The following is a 25251-nucleotide window of genomic DNA, read 5'->3' on the forward strand; positions in this document are numbered from 1 at the left end:
GGGGAGCAGGGGTCAGAGCTGATGCAGCTGCATGGAGAGATGGAGAGTTTAGCCTTTGTGGAGAAAGGGCTAAGAGGTGGCTGCAGAGATAATCTGTGAGAGAAGGGTGCAGAGGTGAGCTATGGATGTGTGGGCAGAAGTGTCCTCTGTGCATAGCAAGCCTCTGAACCCTGTACCCTATGCCTAGCACCCTCCTGTATATTATGTAGTCCTGTGCCCAGCGCTCTGTGTATTATGCAGTCCTGTGACCAGCACTGTGTATTATGCAGTCCCGTGACCAGCACTGTGTATTATGCAGTCCTGTGACCAGCGCTGTGTATTATGCAGTCCTGTGCCATTTGCCAATAAAAAAAAAATATTTCCCGGATTTAATTTTGAAAATCTGGTCATCTTATTTTAAGACCATGTGTCTTTCCTCTCTCCTATTGGTGGACTTTGGCCTACACTTTGCCCTTACCATCTCCAGTCTGAGCCCTCTCCTTCAGACTAGATCAGAACAGTTTCTCTTCCTGATAAGCTTCTAAACTGTTACATATATACCTTAAAATGTTATTTGCTCTTTGATATAAATGTAAACTTTAGAATTCTGGCTCTTCAGGAGCCTCCTTAGTAAAATATTAATATCAAATACAATGTCTGTATTTTCAGATAACGAAGCTGCGTCTGTTGAGGGAGCCTCACAAGGCAGTAAGTATAGCTAATTTTTTTTTACTTTTATATAGATCCTCTCTTTAGTTCCAGGGAGCCAGCTGGTGTAATGTGGGTGCAAAGCAAGTAATTGTATTGTAACCTATAGTAGTCTACTACATGTCTGTTCTATGCTCATTGCTATGCTCTTTTTTATTTGCTTTCTTTAAAGCCCAGTTCCAACTAAGACTTTCATTCGAAGGGTTTCATTTTGGGACTGGAAGTATGGGGAAATTTTCTCTTATGAGTACACAGACCGCATTTCATTCCTGGCAGAGTTTCTAACCCCCATGCTAGCGAAAAAAATGTTTTTCTCTTTCGTTCATTGATGGACACAGCTCCTGATCTTCATAACCATTGGGTTATACTGCCCCTACAGGAGTAGGCAGAAAAAGAATCTGGCTAGGCCTATGGGCAGTCCCAGGGCGTAAACTCCCTCTCCCTGCTATAGGTACCTAAGTTTTTTCTGCCTTGTCAGGAGTAAGGACCTAGTTCCTTGCTGGGATCTCTGGTTCTGGCGATTTTTTTCTTTTTAGATAAAACATTTTTTCTCCTATTTTTTTCCTGTGAGATCTACAATAAATTTTGGCCTGGGCGACGGGCTGGATAATCTAGATCAAGTGGTCACCCCAGTCTGGCCAGCAAGTGCACGCAGACCTCAGCTCCGTGCTAGGTGGACCGCAACATCCCAACTGGACAGGGGCTGGCCTGCTAGTTAAACGCCTCGCGAAATCACATAGGATCGAGTCTCGGCCCAAATCACAGCGTTCCTCCTGGCTGACAGCCCCCCATTTCGATAGAGAGCGGTTTCTGTCTGGAGCGGTGCCCACCAAGTTCCTGGTATGGTGAGTATCTGTCCCCCCTCTCCCCCTGGAGAGTTTTGCGGTGGGCGTGAGCCCCTCTTTGGGACAGTCGGACCCCCGGGTTCCCCTCCCTCCCGTCAGGCACCCCCTTTCATCTGTACCCCATCCTACCCTCCCTCCACTTATGCTGGGGCTGTTTGGGTGGTCTGGTCCACCTCCTGGGGGGGGGGGTAGCACTGTAATAGCGATGGGGGCGATCAGCTGTGCGGGGGGGGAGTTGTATCCGATGGGGGCTCCTGCCAGGGTCTGTCCTTGAGGTCTTGCCAGGGTCTGTCCTTGAGGTCTAGGGATCCCTCCTGGGTCCCTGGAAGCCTTGTGGTACCGCGCTGGTCACCATTTCATTGTAGCCTGTGTGTTTCTTTGCACGGCGGCCATGCTTCTGTAGTCCGGCGGCCATTTTGCAGTGGCTTGCCATTAAAAATAGCGGCGGACATGACAGTGGAGCCCTGTGGGCAGCGATTTCAGCGGTGGGAGCCCCTCTTCATCCCCTGGATCTTTTTACTTCCTGAACACCGCGTGTGCAGTGCAGATTATCCTGGTGGCTGCAGGTGCCTGTTTCTGCTAAGTGGTGGTTCTGGTGGGGTTCATTCCCCCTCTCCTGAGGATCGCTTGGTACTTTGTGCCTGGCGACAGGGTGGTGCATCCAGCGCTGTGGGGGTTGTCACTTGCAGCGTTTTACACCTTTTTTGTGGGGTTCCCCTGGTGACTCATGGAGTCTATGAAGCACATCTCCCCATCTGATCCCCTCTCTGAGACTGCGGGGCCCTCTGGGTCCCAACCATCCATCAATGCATTGACGGGGGTCCTGGAGTCTTTTATGTCCCGGGTGGAGGTGGCTTTCGGGCGACGGGCTAGCAAGAAGCACCCCCGCCTTCCCCTGCCTCATCGGTCTCATCAGATCCTGAATCTGATTCGGCCGCTGCGGACGTGGGTCACCCTTCTGGGTCTGCAACCACGAGCCCGGAATCCTCTGATAGTGAGGATGATTTCTTCACATCTGCAACGGCGCATGAAAAGGCGCTGGTGGATGCACTGATTTTATCTGTGCGTGAGACCTTGAAGATGGAGGACGCAGCTGCGACAGAGGCGCAGGTTCCCTTTGGCACTCACAAGCCATCAAGAGCAGCAAAATAGGCTTTTCTTACCTATTTTGACAAAATTCTAAAGAGTGGGGACGACAAAAGCGTCCCCTTGGGGTCCCTAAGTGATTTTCTAGGCGTTTCTCCTATGAGGAGTCCCTTATTAACCGGTTTACGACTGCACGCCGCAGATGTACTGCAGCAGGCAGCTACCCCCAGGCAAATCGCAGTACATGTATGGCGCTCGCTCTCGGGAGTCTAGGGGGTGAGCGCCCATCGCTGCCGGTGCGCTCCCGCCCGCGCTCGTCAGCGGGCAGGTGGCTCAAATTGCCGCCTGACATCTGCGATCGCTCACCGCTGAGTGAGAAGGATGGTCAGCTGTTGTAAACACAGCCGACTGACCGTCCTCCCTGGGATGATCATAGAGCCCATGTGATCCTGCTATATAGGATCACATGTCTCTATGGTAATTTCAGAAGCCACGCCCCCCGCAGTTAGAATTACTCGCTTAGGCTCACATTTAACCCCTTGATCACCCACAGGGTTAACCCCTTCCCTGCCGGTGTCATTATTACAGTACCAGTGCATATTTATAGCACTGATTACTGTAGTAATGTCACTGGTACCCCCAAAAGTGTCAAAAATGTCAGTTATGGGTCTGATCTGTCTGCCGCAATGTCGCAGTCCCGCAAAAAATCGCAGATCGCCGCCATTACTAGTAAAAATAAAAGCAATAAAACTGACATAAATCTTTCCCGTAGTTAGTAGACGCAATAACTTTTGCGCAAACCAAAATACGCTTATTGTGATTGTTTTTTACCAAAGATATGTAGCAGAAAACAAATTGGCCTGAAATGTTAAAAAATTTTGATTTTTAAATTTTTTTTTGGGAATGTCATAGCAGAATGTGAAAAAGTATTTTTTTTTTTTTTTTTTCAAAATTGTCACTATTTTTTTGTTAAAATCGTACAGGTGATCAAATACCACCAAAAGAAAGCTCTATTTGTGGGGAAAAAAGAGCGTACATTTTGTTTGGGTACAGCATCGCACGACCGCACAATTGTCCGTTAAATTAATGCGGTGCCGAATCGCAAAATAGGGCCTGGTCAGGAAGGGGGGTAAAGTCTTCCGGGGCTGAAGTGGTTAAGAAGTGGACTGTTCCACTGGTGATGGACCCTCTGGTTTCCAGATTGAACAAGGCAACCATGATTTTAGTTGACCAGATGTGGTTGTGGTCTGGGCAATTAGGGTGTACCTGACTGCTACGGAGTCTTTCAGGAAGTCAGAATCACTATTTGCGCTCACGGATGGGCCTCTGAAAAGGTTGTCCACTTCTTCTGCGACCTTTTTCAGATGGATCAGACTGATGGTGATTCAGGTCTATTCCATCAAGGGTCAGGTTCCTCCTTTCCCTGTTAAGGCGCACTCTACTCGGGCGCTTAGTGCCTCCTAGGCCTTTCGTCATCAGGCATCAGTGACGCAGCTTTGCGAGAAGGCCACCTGGTTGTTGGTGCACACTTTCACAAGGTTTTATAAAGTGGATATGTTGGCATCTGCGGATGCTTCTTTTGGCTGCAAGGTTTTGCAGGCTGCTGTTTAGAGAACTTAATTCTCTTTGAGAGTGTATTGTTTTTTCAGGTGGGCTCCAGTTGTTTTGGTTGAGCTCCTGTCGCCTGGTTGGTTACTGTTTAGCCTTGGGAATTTTTTTGCTTTTCCCACCCCTCATGTTTAATACTGCTTTGGGACGTCCCAATGGTTATGAAGATCAGGAGCTGTGTCCGTCAATGAAGGAAATAGAAATTGTATTTTTGACTGACTGTAAAATCCATTTCTCTGATGTTTATTGACGGACACAGCACCCAGCCCTCTGTGGAGTTGTACTTCTTCTGACACTGCTTGTAACTAAACTAAGTACCTATAGCAGGGAGAGGGAGTATACCCCCTGGGACAGCCCATAGGAGTAGCCAGATTCTTTTTCTGCCTAGTATCCTACTCCTGTAGGGGCAGTATAACCCAATGGTTATAAAGATCAGCAGCTGTGAAGATGGTTATGAAGATCAGCAGCTTTGTCCGTCAGAGAAATCAGCAGCTGTGCCATCAGAGAAATGGATTTTCTCATCAAAAATCCAATTTTCTCTTTCGTTCATTGACGGACACAGCTCTATATCTTCTTGACCCTTGGGTTTATGCTACCCCCTACAGGAGTAGGACATTAGGCGAAAATAAGTTTGACTACGCCTATAGGGCAGTCGCAGGGGGTATACTTCCACTTCCTGCTATAGGTCTTCAGTTCTTTTCTCCCTAATCAGGAATGGCTCAGGCAGATGGTGGTGCAGGCCTATTCCATTAGGGGCTGGACCCTCCTTTCCCTGTTGAGACACGTTCTAGTAGGTCGCTTAGTTCCTCTTGGGCCTTCTGTCATCCGGCGTCAGCGGTGCAGATTTTTAAGGCAACCACCAGGTCGTCCATGCACACTATCACAAAATTATATATGGTGGATGTGTTGGCATCTGCGGATGCTGCCTTTGGCCCGCAAGGTTTTGCAGGCCGCTGTTGGAGAGGATTAGTCCTCTTTGAGGTTTTATTTTTATTTTCAGGTGAGCTCCAGTTGTTTCCTGGTTTGAGTGCCTGTTTTACCTGGTTGGCTACTTTTAGCCTTTGGGAAGTATGTTTATTGCTGTGTTCTTCCCACCCCTCATGTTGACACTGCTTTAGGACGTCCCAAGGGTCTAGAAGATATGGAGCTGTGTCCGTCAATGAATGAAAGAGAAAACTGGACTTTTGTCCTACTGTAATATCTTTTTCTCTGATGTTCATTGACGGACACAGCACCCACACCTCTATTGAGTTGGGTTATATGTTCTTCTGACACTGCTTGTTACAAAACTGAAGACCCATAGTAGGAAGTGGGAGTATACCCCCTGAGACTGCTCTTTAGACGTAGGCAAACTTTTTTTTACCCCTAGTGTCCTACTCCTGTAGGGGGCAGCATAAACCCAAGGGTCAAGAAGATATGGAGCTGTGTCCATCAATGAACATCAGAGAAAATAATTTTATGGTAAGACAAAAATCCAGTTATTGCTCTCTTTTTCTTTGCTGGATATATTTCCTCTTAGAGAATATTCCTAACAGGGGCAAAGGAAGAAAAAAATCAGATTTCTCTTTCGTCCACCAACGGACGTAGCTGCTGCTTTAAATCATAGACGGATGGGTAATAAGCCCTTCCCACTAGGAGTGACCAGGTAGAGCCAAAGGCTTTGACATGCCCGGGGGAATCCCTCAGGGCAAAGAAATCGGCCAAGGTTTTCCCTTGTCCCGAAGTCTTGTCCGCCTTAGTGGAGGAACAATGGCGGCGACCTAATTGTACGCTTGCTATTCCCAAAGTTTGGCTAGACGCTACCCGTTTGAGGAAGAGATCTTACACAAATGGACGGTCCCCCCTCAGGTGGACCCCAGATATGCGGTATTCACAAGGCCACGATTTTACCGGTGGCAGAATCCTCATCTCTCCCAGATGCGGTTGACAGGTTTATTGAGGTCTTATCCCGACACCTGTATATGGTAGTGGGATCTATTCTCAGGCCTGCCCTGACTACAATTCTAGTCTCTCAGACTATGTTTGAATGGGTAAAGGCTCTTAGAGAGGCACATTACTGTCATCTGCCCTGGAACTCGCTGACCAATTATCGCAGACTTTGCAGCCCCCGAGATCCTGGTACGCCGACGTGATTCGGCGGAAGGTCACAGGTCCGTGGACACTTCCTCTGCTGGAAGATCTTCTATCTCAGGGTCCAATCTTCCATCCTGCTTTACAGTCCAAACAAAGAAAGTCTCGCTGCTCCAGGTAAAAGGAAGGAAGCCTGATGATGTTACGGGTGCCCACCTCGGCTCTCCTCCACTTACAATAAATGAAGAAAAGAAATGGCCGCACTCCAAGATGCTTCAAAGTTCTGATTTAATGGGGAACATCCCAAGTGTTACAAACAGTGTACAGGTAGACACGTTTCACACACTAACAGGTGCGCTTATTCATTATAAATAAGCGCACCTGTTAGTGTGTGAAACGTGTCTACCTGTACACTGTGACACTTGTGATGTTTGCCCATTAAATCAGAATTTTGATGCATCTTGGAGTGTGGCCATTTCTTTTCTTCACTGCTTTACAGTCACTGGCTTTAACGGCTTGGCTGTTGAGAGCAAGGTGTTGAGGGACAGGGGTCTGTCCAATTCTGTGATCCCTACCTTACTCAAGACTAGGAAGTCCACTTCTCGTAAGATTTATCATCGTACGTGGAAAGCATACATTGCTTGGTGCGAATAGCGGAAGCTGCATCCTAGATCTTTTGCTATCTGCAGGATCCTGACCTTTCTACAGAAAGGGGTGACCAACGTTTGGTGTTGGGCACTCTTAAGTGTCAGATCTCGGCCTTGGCTGTGTACTTCCAACGCCTTTTGGCTACGCACTCTTTGATTCGTACGTTTCTTCAGGGGGTTCGCCATTTGGCTCCCCCCAGGAGGTCTCCGTTACCTTCTTGGGACCTTACTATGGTTCTATCGGTTCTTCAGAAATCTCCTTTCGAGAACATAAGACACATTTCCTTGCTCGCCTTGTCACAGAAAGCTGTCTTTTTGGTGGCTATCACCTCTGCGTGCCGGGTTCCTGAACTAGCTGCGCTATGTTGCCATTCTCCTTATCTAGTAATACACAGGGTTAAGGTAGTGTTACGGCCTAATCCGTCGTTTCTTCCTAAGGTGGTTTCAGACTTCCATCTGAACGACGACCTAGTGCTTCCGTCACTCTGAAACCTTCACATCCTAAGGAAATTGCCTTGCATTGTTTGGGCGAAACGGGTGTATCATAAGTCGGACTCTCTATTTGTGAATACAGATGGACCCCGTAAGGGTCAGGCTGCGTCTGCAGCGACCATCTCTCAATGGATCAGACAGACGGTGGTGAAGACCTATTCTCTTAAGGGCAAGGTTCCTCCTTTCCCTGTCACGGCTCACTCTACGTGGGCATTGAGTGCCTCTTGGGCTTTCCGCCATCAGGCGTCAGTGATGCAGGTTTGCAAGGTGGCCACAGAGTGGATGTGTTAGCATCCTCGGATGCGTCCTTTGGCCGCAAGGTTTTGCAGGCCGTCATTTAAGGAGCAGTCTACTTTTCCTTCTCCTTTATGGTTTTGCTACAATTGAGCCCCAGTTGTTGCTTGTTGGGCTCCATGTTATATAGTTGGCTATGTTAGCTGTGGGAATTGCATTCTTTTAAGTTTGTCCTTTCCCCACCCCTCAATGGTTACTGCTTTTGGATGTCCCATCCGTCTATGATTTAAAGCAGCAGCTACGTCCGTCGGTGGACGAAAGAGAAAATTAAATTTTTTACTTACCGTAAAATCTATTTCTCTTAGTCCACCGACGGACGTAGCTCCCACCCCTCTTTTCTCTGAAGAGTTGGGTTTTGGTTCTTATTCACTGCTTGCAACTAAACTGAAGATGCAACGCTGAGGCCAGGGATAATAACCCAGGGACCCCGCCCCCTGGGCATGTCAAAGCCTTTGGCTCTTCCTGGTCACTCCTAGTGGGAGGGGCTTATTACCATCTATCCGTCTATGATTTAAAGCAGCAGCTACGTCTGTCAGTGATTTTCCGGTAAGTAAAAAATCCCATTTTTCCCCATGCTTTTCAAAATTAAAATATGTTCTTTTATAAGTTCCTCTTAAAATAATGTAAGCAAATAGTTTTAATTTATGCCCTTATTAAATACTTGTGATTGGTTGCTATGAATTTGGACACAGATCTGCTAGTGAAGTATACAGGCATTGTATGATTTACATTTTATTGTTGTAATATTGCCTTTTTAGGAACAGTTATATGTTCTGTTTTTCGCTTTTATTCTCTTCCCATCAGTTGAGTTGCTGTAAGGCCCCCATAGGCTGTCCTATCTCTTTCCTGAGCTTAGGGTTGATAACTAATGCTCTGGGCAGCTGAAGGGAGGGCAAAACCATTTACAAAGTTTTTAGTTTTGCTTCATGTAATCCTGAACACCATTGTCTTATGACTGTTTTATGGATGTCTGTTCATTGAGCTCTGGCAGGAAATAGGACTGTGTCTATGGGGCCTGTAAAGCCTTATGCTCCGCCTGAAACTTCTGGATACAAGAATGCAAGTAAAATCTTAAACAAATCAAGGTATTCCCTGAGGCATACTTTTGTTTTGGTATAACATATTAAGAGTGGGGATTCTGAATATTACAAAGCTACATATGTATGAGACCAATAAAGAAAAAGAACATAAACAAAATCTGAAAAATGTATCCCTAGGGGGCAGCATTCCAACCAAGACATATAAACAAACCAAAAAATTGGACTTTAAATATGCTACCTTGGGAGTATTCAACACATATTCATGGAGATCAAATAAAATAATTATGTTTTTATTGTACAAAATGTATAAAAAGTCACCCAATATTTAAAAGCAATATGTGAAACAGTCTCTTCTTGGTAATAAGTGCAAAAAGGTAATTATATATGTGGTCAGCAAACACAGAAGGCCTAATATTCCATATTTTAATTTGTCTACGCGTTTCACGCTTGTTGCTTCCTCAGGACTGTAATGGCCTCTTCTCTATGTAGGTTAGTAACTAGCAAAAATCTGTCTACAAAGAACAAAGACAGCAGTTTAAATAAGCAATGTCCAAATAACATTGTTAGAAATCATACTGTCCAACAGAAAACGAGGAGAGTCGAAAAAACATATAATACCACACCATCTTTCCTCATACAAAAACATCCTAATCACCCATCTAATTGTGAATCTAATGCTTAGCCCTCCGCCTCTCCTCTGGCCTGTGGGAGGGGGAGACACACCAAGTCAGGGAATGGGCATAACTGAATTGCCCCTGATCTGAATAGATATAATACAGACAGTTAGGTGTTTAACTCTTCTGATGGGATATATTTCAACTATAAATTGCAGGACATAAAAAAAAGAAAGGAAAGACTCACTTTCAAATGCAAAACCTATTAGGAAGGGCTATATGATGCACTACCAAAATAAATGGAGCAAATTGTAATAATCTAAGTCTGGAAAAATGTCCCAAAAGTAATGGAAATATTTTTAAATATGCATAGAGCTCCCTATAAAAAAACAATCCTTCAACCCTCATCATTTTCTGCTGGACAGTATGATTTCTAACTATGTTATCTGAACATTGTATATTCAAACTGTTGTATTTGTTCTTTTTTTTTTTTTTTAAATGATTTTTATTGGATTTTCAACAGTACAAGTAAACAAAAACAGTACAATATATAAGAACCGTGACGTAATGAATGATACATCAAAAAGAGAGAACGCATTAACTAAGAATACAAATCATCGCAACATAGCAGTTAGCAGAAAGAGTAACATGCATAAGGGTGTACAGAGGAAAACATGAGGGGTTGAGGGTGAGTGGAGATTTATATAGAGTTGCATGGGTATAAAAGATTGGTAGATAGAGGAGAGGCCCACAAGTATGGGGTAGGCAGTCAGGAATGCATATACAGTTGCAATAGAGGGGGGCTCGCGCCCCCCGGACATCCCCATGGGGAACTCACTGTGCCCGACAGGCATATCCCCCCTCATCCATTGTCTGTCTGCCACCTCCCCCCCCTCCCCGTCCCCCATTAAGGTGGGTGTTACCCATCTAGTATCAATAGGTCAGACCTTCACCATATAGATCATTCTTTATCACATTTAGAAATAGATAAGTTAGCTAGAGCTAATAATCTCTCATGAGAGTAGTTGTTGTTCACTAACTGAACAACTTCAGATATGTTTGGTGTTGAAGTGGATTTCCATGTACGCATGATAAGTTGACGAGTGGCCAGGAGTATATGGGAAACCACTGTTCTGTGCCAGGGGGGGAATTTGTCTATGCCCAAATGAAGTATAGCGAGAGAGAGATCTGGTCTAGAAATAATACCCATGCAGGAAGAGATGAGTGCAAAAACCTGATTCCAGAGGCTCCTCAGACTATGGCACGTCCAAAGAGAATGTAGCAGGTTACCCACTTGATCACAGCCTCTCCAGCATTTGGGAGAATACGAGGGTGACATCTTGGCTAATCTGTAGGGGGTGTAGTACCATCTATTTACTAATTTAATTGTGAGTTCCCGGTGGCCAGAACAGCGGGAGCACATGGCAATTACTCGTAGTGTTGTATTTGTTCTTCATAGACAGATCTTTGTTAGTTACGAATCTACACAAAGAAGTGCCCATTACAGTCCTGAGAAAACGGCAACCTTCGTGAAATGCGTAGACCGATTCATATATAGAATATTAGGCCTTCTATGTTTGCTGACCACATATATACTTAACAAGATATTTATTTTATATTTTAGATGACTTTTTATACATTTTGTACAATAAAAAACAAATTCTAATTGATATCTATGAGCGTGTGTTCAATACTCCCGGTGGAGCATATTAAGGCTCGGTTTACACATATGCAATGCGGGAACCAGCGCGATTCCAGTGGGGGTTCCCGCATCGCATGTCTCTTGCAGGCAGTTCACTCTGCCCTATGCGAACCGCTGTGGATGTCAATACATAGCTAATGACAACCCTAGATCGGTTCGCAGATTGCAGTGCGAACTGCCAAATGGTGCAGGAATCGGATCGCATGGGTGTGAAGACCCTAGCGATCAGATTTCAGTGCGGACCAAAAAGGGTCCTGCACCATTTTGGTGCGAATGCAATGCAAATTCAGTCACAGAATCTGTATGGCTGAATTTGCATGGCACACACATCACATGTGATCTGCACAGCAATGCAGTGCGAATCACATGCGATGTCTAACATCGCACTAGTGTGAACCCAGCCTTAAAGTCTCATTTTTTGGTCAGTTTGTTTACGGATTTTGATTTTTACAAATGCCTTTTGGTGACTGGTTCTCTACATTTTTTTACGTTACCACGTGTTGTTCACAAAATGTTTGTTTTATCGAAGATCAGGATTAGAATTTGCTAAATCAACAATCTAGTACAAAATCCTATCTTGCTAAGGGGCAAATTTAGGAAGCAGTGAATGTGACATTGTCCAAACATTCTTTGCAGGTGAATCTACTGCATGCTTTTAAATGACAGTGATTCACCACCAGTAAATATTTGGTGAAAGGCACACTCACAGCTATCATGAGATCATGAAAATATAATCCACATATTCACCTCTAAAGTCACCCTATATGTTTTTATCCAGCTTTTCAAGTACAACCCAAAATCATATGTCTCATTAAAGTTTAGGCACCCCCTGTCAAATGACAAATTGGGAGGAGAAAAAAAAAATTAAGTACATTATCTTTTGACTTACATATATGTAAACAGGGATTGCACCACATGTTCTATATTGCCGCAAATGCTGGAGTGGGAGCAATAATTCTAGGGCCATCATTTACCATTTACTGTAAATTGATGAGCTGTAAAAAGGAATTTAATACCTCATTTATTAATAATTTTGGGTGCCATCATTTTTCCCCATTTTGCGGGTGCACAAAGTTTTGAGGCTTGACACATTTGGTATCTATTTATTCTACACTACCTTCTTTTTTTTTTTTTTATACTTACAAACAAAGGCAGGGGAATAAATAGTTTTTTGTGCAATAAAATTATTTTATTATTTTTTATAGAATATTTTATTCTGAAAATATAGGCTTGATAAATAGTTGCACAAATTCGTTCAACATAAAATATTGCATCTACAATATTTTTATTCTGAAAAGTCTCTACTTTTGAAGTATTTATTAAAGCTAAAAATATAGATTTTTTTATGTGTGCAAAAAATGAATAAATTGCTGTAGACGGGAACTAGTTATACATGTTTTTTGCAAATTTGAGTGCACAGTTGTAATTTATTTTTTGAATACAATCAACTGGAACTAAAAAAAAAAAAAAGTATTGTGTACTAGTCTAGAAAATCTCAAAACTTAAAGGATAAGTTCACCCTTCGTAACATGTTACACCCATTTTCAGGGTGTAACATGTAATATGTTACGAACGAACTGCCCCCTGCACCTCCCCAAATCCTCGATCTGACAGCGTGAATCTTCTCCCCCCTTTCCAACTAGCTGTCACAATTTTCAAAAAACGTGGCAGGGCAGGACTCCGCACACCTGGCTGTGAAGTGCATATACACTGGCAAATCTGTTGGAGACCTGCATCGCTGGTGCGATGCATTACAGGCTCCAAAAAAAATAAAGAATAAATGCACATTTTTTTACCTGTCCATTTATTATTTTTTTTATAAAAAGTGAACTTATTCTTTAAAGTTATCCTATCATGAGGGAAAACAGTGTTTGCCATTGCTGCTTTTCTTCTGAAAATGCCAGTTCCTTTGCTGTTGTAAGCTTTTGGCTTGAACAGTATAATGTGCTGATCCAGAAGCATGTAGATCGACAAAACCCAAAAGATGTTTTGTGTTTATTTATCCTGAGTCATTGACACAAAGTATTGAAACAAGAGAGTTAGCATGAGAACCAGGCAGTTAGTATTTTCAGAGGTGAGGTTAGCACTATAGCCTAACTTATGAACAAAAATGTTTTGTATTTTGAATTACCAGTCATTCAATGTAGGGTCTGCATTCCATTTTTCAGGATAAGTACTTTTGCAAATCTAGAAAAACACATGTTGATCCTGATAGAAACCCAGTGTCCTTGTAGCATCCTTTGCAATGGACCGAAATCCCAACCCGTGTTATCTGCCTTTTTCAGCTACCTTCTGTAAACTCCCCTTATGTTATGATGTTGAGGAGAGGGGGAGGTGTTTGCTGTACGGACCAGGGGAGCAGACTATGGTGACAACACTGGTCCTCTGTAGATGCAGTATTGTGAGTGAGTGTTAAACATCAAAAAACTGCAGCGTATATAATCAAAATGTTTGTCTTAAATAATTATTAATAAATGAAGTAAAAATAGGTCTTTCTCCAGTAAGCAAAATGGCCAACACTCAGCCGCACATGCGTGGTAACTTATGTGTGTGTGGCTCCTACCTATGCGTTTCGTCGGATATGTTTTGCATTTTGTTTTTTCTTTTAAGTGAGTGAATGTTGTCGTCATCCTTGGGCAGGATCTCCAGGTGAAATTAAGGGAAAAAAGCCCAAACAAAGAAAATTGTGTGGCCAAACCACATCCTATTCAATATGTTACATTTTCTGTTTAGTTAAACTTGATTTGTTAGGCTTTAAAGTGGAATATCAGTGTTAAAGTGAAAACATGTTTAATTTCTAATTGAGTGGAAAAAAGGTAGAACTTCTGATATCAATTTAAATATCTGACTGTCCCATTTCCTCTCTGGCCTGATGATTATTGTCACCAAAACAAAAAAGTAAGAAAGGTAGCGAAATCAAAATTCTACAGTTCACCCACTGTCGAATCTCAGACTAGCTGGGCAGAAGGCTATTTAAAGTTCCAATGGCCCCTTGTCTCCTGTCCTATCTCTTAATCCTTTTAATGCTCCACTTTTTAGGCTCCTTGCACATGGGGCATCTATGCCTTGTGCGTACAATCCTGGCATTTTAGTGCATCTGTGAGGCACAGGTATATCGACCCACTTCCAGTGGCCAATCAAAGTCTTTGGCCAACCTAAAAATGCTGCAGCTGGACAGGGGTGAATGCTGTACTGAGTGTTATATGTATTCAATGTATTCAGGGGCAAATGCCCGAATTGCAGAATACCTGTGTTCTACAGCACCCAGCTTTGTCAAGTTGCAGCATATTTTAGCATGCCGTAGATTTTGACAGACTGCAGGCAGCTGGGCTGGACGCTTCACCTGTGCCTCCTGGACACACTAAAATGAGTTTGCACACACAAGGCCAAAAGCCCTGTGTGCAAAGGGGCTTACAGGAAGCAGCAAGGCAGCAGTAAACTGAATTTTGCCTAAAGGGCCTAGTGACCTTTATATTATGATAGTTGCGTTTTGCCTAAAAAACATTATTATTTTGACCCTGCAACATTTTGGGTTACATGGTATGTTTAGGATTAGCCTGATGAGTATACAATCTCTTCCCTACCAGAGCCATGTGCGTCGATCTACATTTAGCTAGTAATTTGTGAAGTAAATCCAGCATCCCCAGTCAATATGTAAAAGTAGTTTTATTGAAAGACCAACATAAAATCATTGCAATTCAATTCGAACATTGCTTTCTTTCTCTAGTAGTATTGAAAAAAAGGAGCGTCTAAAACAGTTGCAGGTAAATAGAAAACCTTCCGTTATGGCAAAGGATCTAACCTTTCCCAATTCTAAAAATGAAGATAAGTCTTCTGATTGGGGTTCAACTTTTATCTATTCAGATGAACAGTATATTAGTTTAGCATGTCTCCAGCAAAAATGTTGAATTGTAAAGCTTGCTTTACCTGTCTCTTGAAGCAATATGTGACTGTTTAGGTAAGTGGACTATGAATACAGTTCCAACTCTTGGTTGGACTTCATTTTAGGACACAATTTAAATTTGATAGTTGGGTAGCTCAGTTTATTTTTCTGTTGTGGCATTTGTGTTTTGTTAAGGAATTTTTTTCTAAAAATGTTTTTTGTCATTTTATAGGTCTTGGTTTATGAAAGTGTTCATGAATTAACCATTTTAGTTTATTACTACTTCCACAGAAGTGTTGGTTATAACATAATTAGTGGTTATCTAGGTATACCGGAAGAAAATTCATACTCTGATTTTGAGCTGCCCATTCATCAATGGTAGATGTAAAAGCCCAATTTCAGTCTTGTGGAAGATGTGCCAGGCAGCTAGAGATGTGAAGCCCACTGCACTCTGTGTGAGAACAGTGGTCCAGATTTCCGGAGTGCTTCTGGACACAGGGCAGTTTAAAATAGTAGTAAAGCACTTACATATAAAAATCTGAATCGTTTTTTAATTCTTTTACTGCCTAATGGCATAACAATAAAAAAAAACCTATGACTTCAAACATGACAGTTGAGCTTTAAACCTAAGGCCCGGTTCACATGTCGCACCCCATTAAGTGCACTGGAACTGTTCTAATAGGAGTGACTTGAGTCGCTCCGATTTAAAAAAAGGATTCTGCACAACTTTTGGGTCTGACTGCGGCACAAATTGCATTCTCTTCTGTTAAAGAAATTGTTTGCAAGTCATGCCAAAGTCTCACTAGGATGCTGGCTTCAAAGTGTGAACTAGGCCTAAGTGATGAAGCCCTGTTTTCTGTTTCTGTTGTATCATGTTGCATACAGTTGGCTGGTCTTTTAAACCATATAGCACCATAACATCTATCACTCATCCACACCTTCCTGGACCATTATACTCATAAATGGAAAAATCATAAGTCCTAATATTTTCCTGGTCTGGCAAAACTGCTACTTCGATTCATCTGACGCTGGTCACATGGTCAGACATCAACACATTGGTTACACAACTTCAGCCAACGGGGAGTATTAGTGTTCAAGCAGAGCCACTAATTGGCTGGCCTTTGCACGCCACCAGCTGATGTCTTATGCGACTCTTACTCTTGCATTTGCTTGCTTGATTACAAGCTAAGCAACACAAAGATCCCAAAAATAGTTTTCTCCAGAAACCATAAGTATTAAAGCTGATCTTTTATGATTTGTTATATATCAGTGTGTAACAGTCAAAGCTAGTTGTGGTGCACTCATGTTTTAGGCGAGATAACAGAGAAGGTTTTGCACTGAAAAATAAATTAATAATTTATTCAAGACCCTAACTATGAACCACACATACAACAAGATTTAGATCTGTTCTTTTAAACAAACTTCAAGAAAAGAATCACAAATACTGTATGGTTTGTAGTCCCACAAATGCTTCCTAAGAAGCCTCCTGGGCAGAAAGAAAAGCTTTGTAGCACAGACTTACTGCTGACTCAGGTTCGAACCCTAGAGAAACGCCATAAAGAGACCCTGGCCCAAGAGACCAGCGATCACCTTAAAATTCTCATAGACAGATTGAACACACTCTACAGAAAAAGCAGAATTAGTTAGATGTTAAAGAAAATTCTAAGAATGCTAGCTGGAGCCCTTAGGACCACTATAGCCAAAAATTATGCATCTCCTATTAACCACTTTAATACAGGGCACTTCCCTCCCTTCCCGCCCAGGCCAATTTTCCCCTTTTAGCGCTGTTGCATTTTGAATGACAATTGCGCGGTCATGCAACACTGTACCTACACCAAATTTATGTCATTTTCCCCCCACAAATAGAGCTTTCTTTCGGTGGTATTTGATCATCTGTGCGATTTTTACTTTTTGCTAAACAAATAAAAAAAGACCGAAAAGTTTAAAAAAAAAAAAAAAAAAATTTTGTTTATGTTATACAATTTTGTAAATAAATAATTTTTTTCCTGCACTGATGAGCACTGATGAGACTGCACTGACAGGCACTGATGAGGAGGCACTGATGGGGTGGCACTGATGGGGTGGCACTGATGGGGTGGCACTGATAGGCGGCACTGATATGCGGCACTGATAGGCACTGATATGTGGCACTGATAGGTAGCACTGATATGCAGCATTGGTGGGCACTGATAGGCGGCACTGCTGGGCACTGATAGGCGGCATTGATGGGCACTGATAGGTGGCACTGACGGGCACTGATAGGTGGCACTGACGGGCACTAATGGGCACTGATAGGCGGCACTGGTGGGCACTGATGGGCGGCACTGATCGGCACTGACGGGCGGCACTGATGGGCACTAATGGGCACTGATAGGCGGCACCGGTGGGCAATAATGGGCACTGGTGGGCGACACTTAAGGATGGCAATGATGGGCACTTGTGGGCAGCACTGATAGGGAGGGCACTGGTGGGCAGCACTGATGGGGTGGGCAATGGGGGGCTCCCTGAGCCCTGATTGCCATCCCTGGTGGCCATAGTGGGCATCCCTGGGGTCATAGTGGGCATCCCTGGGGTCATAGTGGGCATCCCTGGTGGATCTAGTGGCATCCCCCCCCCCGAGGGTCTGCACTGGTAATCAATGATCTGATTACCAGTGCCGACCCCCCCCCTGTCAGGGGAGCCGCCGATCGGCGCTCCTTTACTCGTGCCTGTCAGGCACGAACTAAGGAAAGCCGATCAACGGCTGTTCCTATTTACTATGTGACCAGCCGTGATTGGACACGGCTGATCACATGGTAAAGAGCCTCCGTCAGAGGCTCTTTACCGAGATCGGAGATGCAGGGTGTCAGACTGACACCTCGCATCACCGATCGCCGCTCTGCGCGCCCCCGGGGGGCGCCCAGAGCGGAGTTATCCTGCCGCCGTCATATGACGTCCGGTCAGGATAACTCAACCACATTCCCGCCGTCATTTGCCTATAGGGCGGGCGGGAAGTGGTTAAAGGAGAAAGTGAGAATTTTGGCAGGAGCGTTAGTGCCACTCTATGCACTGTCCAGCTGCAGCAGCTTTCAGCCTCTCATATAGTTTTACAGGCAGATGGCAGCGGGGCTGGACAGCTCGTCTGTGCCTTCCGCCCGCACCAAAACGCTGAGATCTCATGCTTTAGTGCTAAACACCCAGCATGCAGGAGGCCTAACTCAACACGTAGACCCACAACCCTTCAATAATATCTTTGACCGTCTCGTATGCCCTAATATACTAACAAATCCATACAACCCCAAGAACAACTCATCACGACAAAGAAAACCAGGCAAAGGTCCATGCCCAGACAGATTTATACTGACATTATAAAACCTTTCAAGATACTTTATTAGTCTTATAATTTCTATTCTTCAGGACAATACCATCAAACCTGAAACCTTAAAGGCACATATAGCAGTCCTATCCAAAGAGGGTAAAGACCCACAAATATAAGAGATGGGCAATTTTGGGACTTTAAGTGAGACCCTGGCGAGCACTGCTCAGTGTCTCCATCCCTGTATGTAGTCAATTGAAAAGCAAGGGGGATAAATGAAGGTGTGTGGAAAACAGCCAGACCCTAGTTTGAAGTACTTACCCACCAGTCTGCTAACAAACCAAATAAACCTGTCTAACAATATGAGTTAAAAACAGGAGTTTAGTTAACACACATTTGCAAATGCATGCGGAAGCTGCAAGGCCAACAACAAGGCATCCTGTGTATCTTGCAGAACCTAACACTAAATAACACTGCTCAACCTGAGAGACCCACAAATATGTCCAAACTACCACCCAATCTCTTTTTTGAACTTGACCTGAAAATTTTCACCAGAATGCTAGCTGCTCACCTGCAACCTCACATCCCTTGCCTTATACATCCCATGAATCAGGCTTTGTACCTTAAAAATAGGCAAGCTTGTTCTCAATGCGATCCATTATGTTCAAGAAAAGGAAATCACACTTATTCATCTGTCCATAGATACATAAAAAGCCTATGATTGGGTCAAGTGGGAATTCATACATGCCACACCAGCTCTAGACTTGGTGATCACATGCATTCATTGTATCTGTTACCCCCCCCCCCATTTCCAGTAAGCCCTGTGTCCAATGCTGCTGAAGCTAGCGCCTTCTTTAGGGAAATCTCCCAATGCCAATCCAAACCCTACTTCCGCCCTTCTACTACATCATCACAGAAATCTGCAAATGTGTGGTATGATGTAGCCAAGTCTAGTGATAGCCAGAGAAGATACTCTGAGCTCTCACGGGACTGAACTACAATGCTGCGGAGTAAGGACTACGTCACCAAGGCAAAGGCAGTGCCAGTCAGTGTGCTGTCAATACTTTGCATGGGTGAATGACAGGATCACATGGAGAACAGGGCAAAATCTCCTAAAAAGCACATGTATAAAATAATTTAAAGGAAACTACATGTAAGAGTTATATTGAGGTTTTAAATAGAGCTGAGTAAAGAAGTAGAGTTTACTACCGCTTTTAAAGAAAACCTCTGCTTTGCCCATTCTGAGTAGCATAATGCTTCTATCTTTAGCAGCCTTTGCATTGCTTCCCCATCACTGCTCTGTTATACACACGGAGCTAACAAAAAAAAAAAAAGAAGCAAGAAAATAAATGGTACTTCTAAGTTCGGACGGAAAAGTAGCTTGCTTCCCTTTTTCATATGTCACATGAAGGTTTGAAAGTAAGTCTTCAGTCCTATATAAGCTCTAGCTAATGCATCTTGGAGCTTAGAGAGGGTTTGCTTTCCTTGCTTATGGTGGCTGAACAGAACTGAAGAGTAATGAAGGAAACAAGTATGTGTTGCTGAGGAAGAAAGGAAAGCGCAACTATACTGTATCTCAACACCACAAACCAAAACCCTATTTCTCTTTCGTTCATTGACGGACACAGTTCCTGATCTTCATAACCATTGGGTTATACTGCCCCCTACAGGAGTAGGACACTAGGCAGAAAAAGAATCTTGCTACACCTATGGGCAGTCCCAGGGGGTATACTCCCTCTCCCTGCTAAGGGTACTCCAGTTTTTTCTGCCTAGTCAGGAGTAAGGATCTACAGTAGTTCCTTGCTGGAATCTCTGGTCCTGGCAATTTTTTTTCCTTTTAGATAGAAATGTTTTCTCCTGTTTTTTTCCTGTGAGATCTACAATCAACTGCTGGACTGGGCGACGGGCGGGATAATCTAGATCCAGTGGTCACCCCAGTCTGGCCAGCGAGCGTGCGCAGACTCCAGCTTCACACTAGTTTGGCCGCGACATAGTCCCACCGGACGGAGCTGGCCTGCGAGTTAAACGCCCTGTGAGGTCGCATACGACCGGGTCTTGGCTTGAGTCGCAGCGTTCCTTGGCAAGGGGTTCTGTCTGGAGTGGTGCCCGTCTGGTTCCTGGTATGGTGAGTAGCTGTCCTGGGTTTTGGGGTGGACGTGGGCCCTTCCTTAGGGACAGTTGGACCCCTGGGTTCCCCTTCTTCCCGTTGGGCACCCATTTTTTCATCTGTCCCTCATCCTACCCCCCCATCTCTTATGCTGGGACTGTGCAGGTGGTCTGGTTCACTTTCTGGGGTGGGTGCAGGGTGCTATGCTGGTGATGGGGGCCGGGGGGGGGACTGGACGATTGGTTGCGTGGTGGGGATTGTACCAGGTAGAGGTTCCTCCCAGGGCCCCCCGTCCGGCCTGGGCCTGTCCTTGAGGCCTAGGGATCCCTCCTGGGTCCCTGGGAGCCTCTTGGTGCCGCCATTTTGCTGTAGCCTGTGTGTTTCTATGCACGGCGGCAATGTTTGTGTAGTCTAGTGGCCATTTTGTGGTGGTTTGCCACTGAAAATAGCAGCAGCCATGACAGTGGAGCCCTGTGGACTGCGATTTAGATGGTGGGAGCCCCTCCTTATCCCCTGGTGCTGACTCTTGGATCCTTTCACTTCCTGATCGCCGCATGTGGAGTGCAGATTATCCTGGTGGCTGCAGGTGCCTGTTTCTGCTGAGTGGTGAGTCTGATGGGGTTTTCCCCCCTCTCTGCTGAGGAGCGCTTGGTGCTTGTGCCCGGCGACCAATTGGTTCTGCCAGTGCAGTGGGGTTGTCCCTTTACAGTTTTTTACACTTTTTGTGGGGTCTCCCTGGTGCCTCATGGAGTCTTTGGAGCACATCTCTCCACCTGATCGCCTCTCTGAGCCTGCGGGGCCCTCCGGATCCCAACCATCCATCAATACACTGACAGCGGTCCTGGAAACCTTTATGTCCCAGGTAGAGGTGGTTTTCGGGCGACGGGGTAGCAAAAAGCGCCCCCCCCCCCGCTTTCCCCTGCCACATCTGCCTCATCAGATCCTGAATCTGATTTGGTCACCCTGCGACCATGCGCCTGGAATCCTCATATAGTGAGGAAGATTCCTCCATGTCTGCAACTGTGCACGAAAAGGCGCTTGTGGAAGCATTGATTGTATCTGTGCATGAGACCTTGAAGATGGAGGATGCAGCTACAACAGAGGTGCAGGTTCCCTTTGGCACTCACAAGCCATCCAGAGTGGCAAGGGTGTTACCTCTCCCCACTTATTTTGATAGAATTGTTGCTAAAGAGTGGGGTCGATCAAAGCGTCCCCTTGGGGTCCCTAAGTGATTTACTAGGTGTTACCCCTATGAGGAGTCCCTTCTTAAGAAGTGGACTTTTCCACCGGTGGTGGACTCTCCGGTTCCCAGATTGAACAAGGCAACCATGATTATGGTTGAAGAGTCCCCGGCCTTTAAGGACCCGACTGACAGGATGGCGGAGGCTGTGACCCGCAATATGTACACCCTAGCTGGTTTGGCACTGAGACCGATATTCACCATTGCCCTGGTGTCGCAGACTGACCGAATAGGCTAAGCTTTTGCGTCGTGACCTGGAGGGGGGAGTAGCTCCCCCCTGCCTTTGCTGAGCTGGTGGACCAGCTGGTCTAGAGGCTGCAGTTTATCTTTGATGCCTCTTTGGATGCAGCTCCCCTAGTGGATCGGTTCCCTGTTTCGGCAGTGGTCCTTCGGCGTGTCTTTTGGCCTAAGACGTGTCTTTCGGACCAGACGTCTAAAAAGCCCTTGACTGACCTCCCTTTTCAAGGGGATCGCCTGTTTGAGGCTACCCGGGATGACTTCATTAAAGGTTTCACAGGGGGAAAGAGTACTTTTCTTCCGCAGGCTACTAAGGGCAAGTAACCTCGTCATAGACGTGGGCCCTCATTCTCGGTTCATAAGAAGTTTTTTCGTCCCTTAGGGTCAACTGACAAGGACTCAGAGCCTCTCACAACCTCCTCTGAAGGATTTAAATGAACCTGGTCTTGCAAGCCGAGACGGGGCTTCTCCAGACTCGTGGACAGGGTTCCTTCAACATGAAGGTGCGCCCTCACCCGTATCGGGGGGAGGGGGGGGGGGCGTCTTCATTGGTTTCCGGACCCGTGGACTTCCCTGGTACAAGACAAGATAGGTACACGTAGTCGTTTGGTCCGGCTACAAGATCGAGTTTCGCTCTTGTCCCCCGGCAAGGTTTTTTTCCTTCCAACCTGTCCACCTGTCCCTGGACCGTTTACAGGGTTTATTTGGGGCAATACAAGACCTGTTGCTTCAAGGGGTGATTGTCCCGGTTCCAACTTCGGAACGTTTTCAGGGTTTTTACTCAAACCTGTTTACAGTTCCCAGGAAGGAAGGCAAGGTGCCTCCAATCCAGGGCTTCACCATTCGCACGGTGATGGCATTCCGCATCAGGGGGATTTTCTTGTCTCTGTCGACATCAATGATGCTTACCTTCACATTCCATTATGTGGCGGTCACCAGCGCTTCCTCCGCTTTGCCGTGGGAGAAGAGCATTACCAGTTTTTGGCATTACCCTCTGGTCTCGTCTCTCCTCGGGTCTTCATCAAAGTGTTAGCCCTGGTGCTAGCATTGTTACGGGGGATCGCGATACTGGGCTTCTTGGACGACATCCTTCTGCAAGCGGTGTCCCCTACTGCTCTGGTGGAAAAGCTGGAACTCACCATACGAACTCTTGAGTCCACAAAGCTGGACGATCTGGGTCTGAATCTGGACTCAGCCTTAGCCAGAGTGCTCCTTCCTCTGGACAAACCCCAAAATTTGTAGGCTGCAATTTGTCTCCTGCTATCCAGCACAGGGTCATCCATCCAGACTTGCATGCAGGTGCTGGGCCTGATGGTGTCTACCTTCGAGGCGGTTCCGTTTGCACAGTTCCATGCGGAGTCCCTGCAAGGTTGATTCTGGGCAAATGGGACAAGACTTTGCAGTCTCTGGACAATCAGATCCGGGGAACGAAGGAGTCCCTGATATGGTGGCTTCGTTCTCCAGCGCTTTGACTGGGCAAATCCCTCCTCCCCTTGTATTGGACAGTGGTCACCATGGATGCCAGCCTGTCCAGCTGGGGAGGCGTCCACGGAAACAATTTCTGCTCAGGGGATCTGGACACTGGAAGAGTCCAGACTACCGATCAATGTCTTGGAACTCCGAGCGATCAGACTGTGCCTGGACCACTGAACGGATCGTCTTCCGAGATATCAAGTGCGCATTTAAACAGACAATGCTACGGCCGTAAAGTGTCCTAGCGGCTCTGGAGTGCTCCTTCCATCTAAAGGTGTTTCTTCAGTTGTGTCTCTGGCAGGGCATCCCCGAGGTGCATCTGTTGGTGTCTCGGCCCAACAGAAAAGTGCAGAGGTCTGTGGCTCGGACATGGGATCCTCTGGTAGATGCCACAGATGCGCTGATGGTCCCATGGGGTCTGTATCATCTGATTTACACCTTCCCTCTGTCACGGAACCATGAACCAGACGTACAACAACAGATAAGTGACAATAAGACAGCTTTATTGAAAAACAAGCTATAAAGCAAAAGTCCAAACGGATGGCGAAACCGATGCAGAGTCTTTGCGAAGCCAGGGGTCAGGAACCAGCAGGGTAGTCAGACGAAGCCAGGATCAGGAACCAACAGGGTAGTCAGACGAAGCCAGGATCAGGAACCAACAGGGTAGTCAGACGAAGCCAGGAACAGGAACCAGAAGTAGCAGCAGTCTTAGTAGCATGTGAACACAGGAGGAGCCGCAGGGTGGGAGGCTACAAGAAACCCAGAAACCAAGATGGCCGCCAGCACATGTCAAACGAAGGAGAACAGCAAGAAGGTAAGACCATGACAGTACCTCCCCCTCAAGGGCCCCTCCTCCGCGGAGTAAAGAACGGTTTCTGAGGGAAGCGTGCGTGGAAGGCTCGGAGCAAGGCAGGAGCATGGACATCTGCGGAGGGAACCCAGGAACGCTCCTCTGGACCATAACCACGCCAATGAACCAAAAACTGCACCCGACCGCGGACCAGGCGTGAGTCCAGGATATTGCTCACCTCATACTCCTCACGATTGCCCACTTGGACCGGACGAGGCAGAGGAACCGAGGAAGTGAAACGATTACACACCAGTGGCTTCAACAGGGAGACATGAAACACGTTGGAGATCCGCATGCCAGGAGGAAGCGCAAGGGCATAGGCTACCGGGTTTACCCTGCGAAGCACTCGGAAGGGACCAACAAAGCGAGGCGCCAGCTTGGGAGTGGGCACTCGAAGGTTGAGGTTGCGGGTGGACAACCATACACGGTCTCCGGCCTGGTAGGAAGGAGCAGGCGCTCGTCTGCGATCAGCCTGGAGTCTCTGGCGCTGCGCAGAGACCTCAAGGGACTTCTGGATCTGTACCCAAGAAGCACGTAGGACGGAAAGGTGATCCTCCACAGCCGGAATATCCTGGGGAGAGAATACCTCCGGTAACACGGCAGGTTGGAACCCATAGTTGGCCATGAAGGGAGACGTCCCAGAGGAAGAGTTCACCGCCGTGTTCCTGGCAAACTCAGCCCAAGGCAGGAGGTCAACCCAATTGTCTTGGTGATCGGAGACATAGCAACGAAGGAATTGCTCCAAGGCCTGATTGGATCGTTCTGCGGCCCCATTGGACTGAGGGTGGTAGGCCGAGGAGAAGGAGAGATGAATCCCCAACTGGGAGCAAAAGGCGCGCCAGAACCTGGACACAAACTGACTCCCCCGATCCGACACAATCTCCTTGGGCAAACCGTGCAACCGGAAGACCTCCCTGGCAAAAATCGTGGCCAACTCCTGTGCAGAGGGTAACTTCTTGAGAGGAACACAGTGACACATTTTGGAAAACCGATCCACAATCATGAGAATGACCGTATGGCCTCGGGATGCAGGGAGGTCCACAATGAAATCCATCCCCAGGTGTGACCATGGGCGCTCCCC

General features: G+C 45.9%; 1 protein-coding gene across 1 annotated transcript in view; it reads left to right on the top strand.

The window, feature by feature from the left end:
* The window catches only part of ZNF618 (zinc finger protein 618), a 152879-nt gene that overhangs the window by 15933 nt on the left and 111695 nt on the right, over positions 1-25251 (top strand). The window contains exon 4 of the mRNA XM_082263918.1: positions 649-687. Coding sequence (XP_082120044.1) covers positions 649-687 — 39 coding nt within the window. The remainder of the gene's footprint in view (positions 1-648; positions 688-25251) is intronic.

This window comes from Pelophylax lessonae, assembly GCF_965119305.1.
Source record: "Pelophylax lessonae genome assembly, chromosome: 7".
Taxonomy (NCBI): Eukaryota; Metazoa; Chordata; class Amphibia; order Anura; family Ranidae; genus Pelophylax; species Pelophylax lessonae.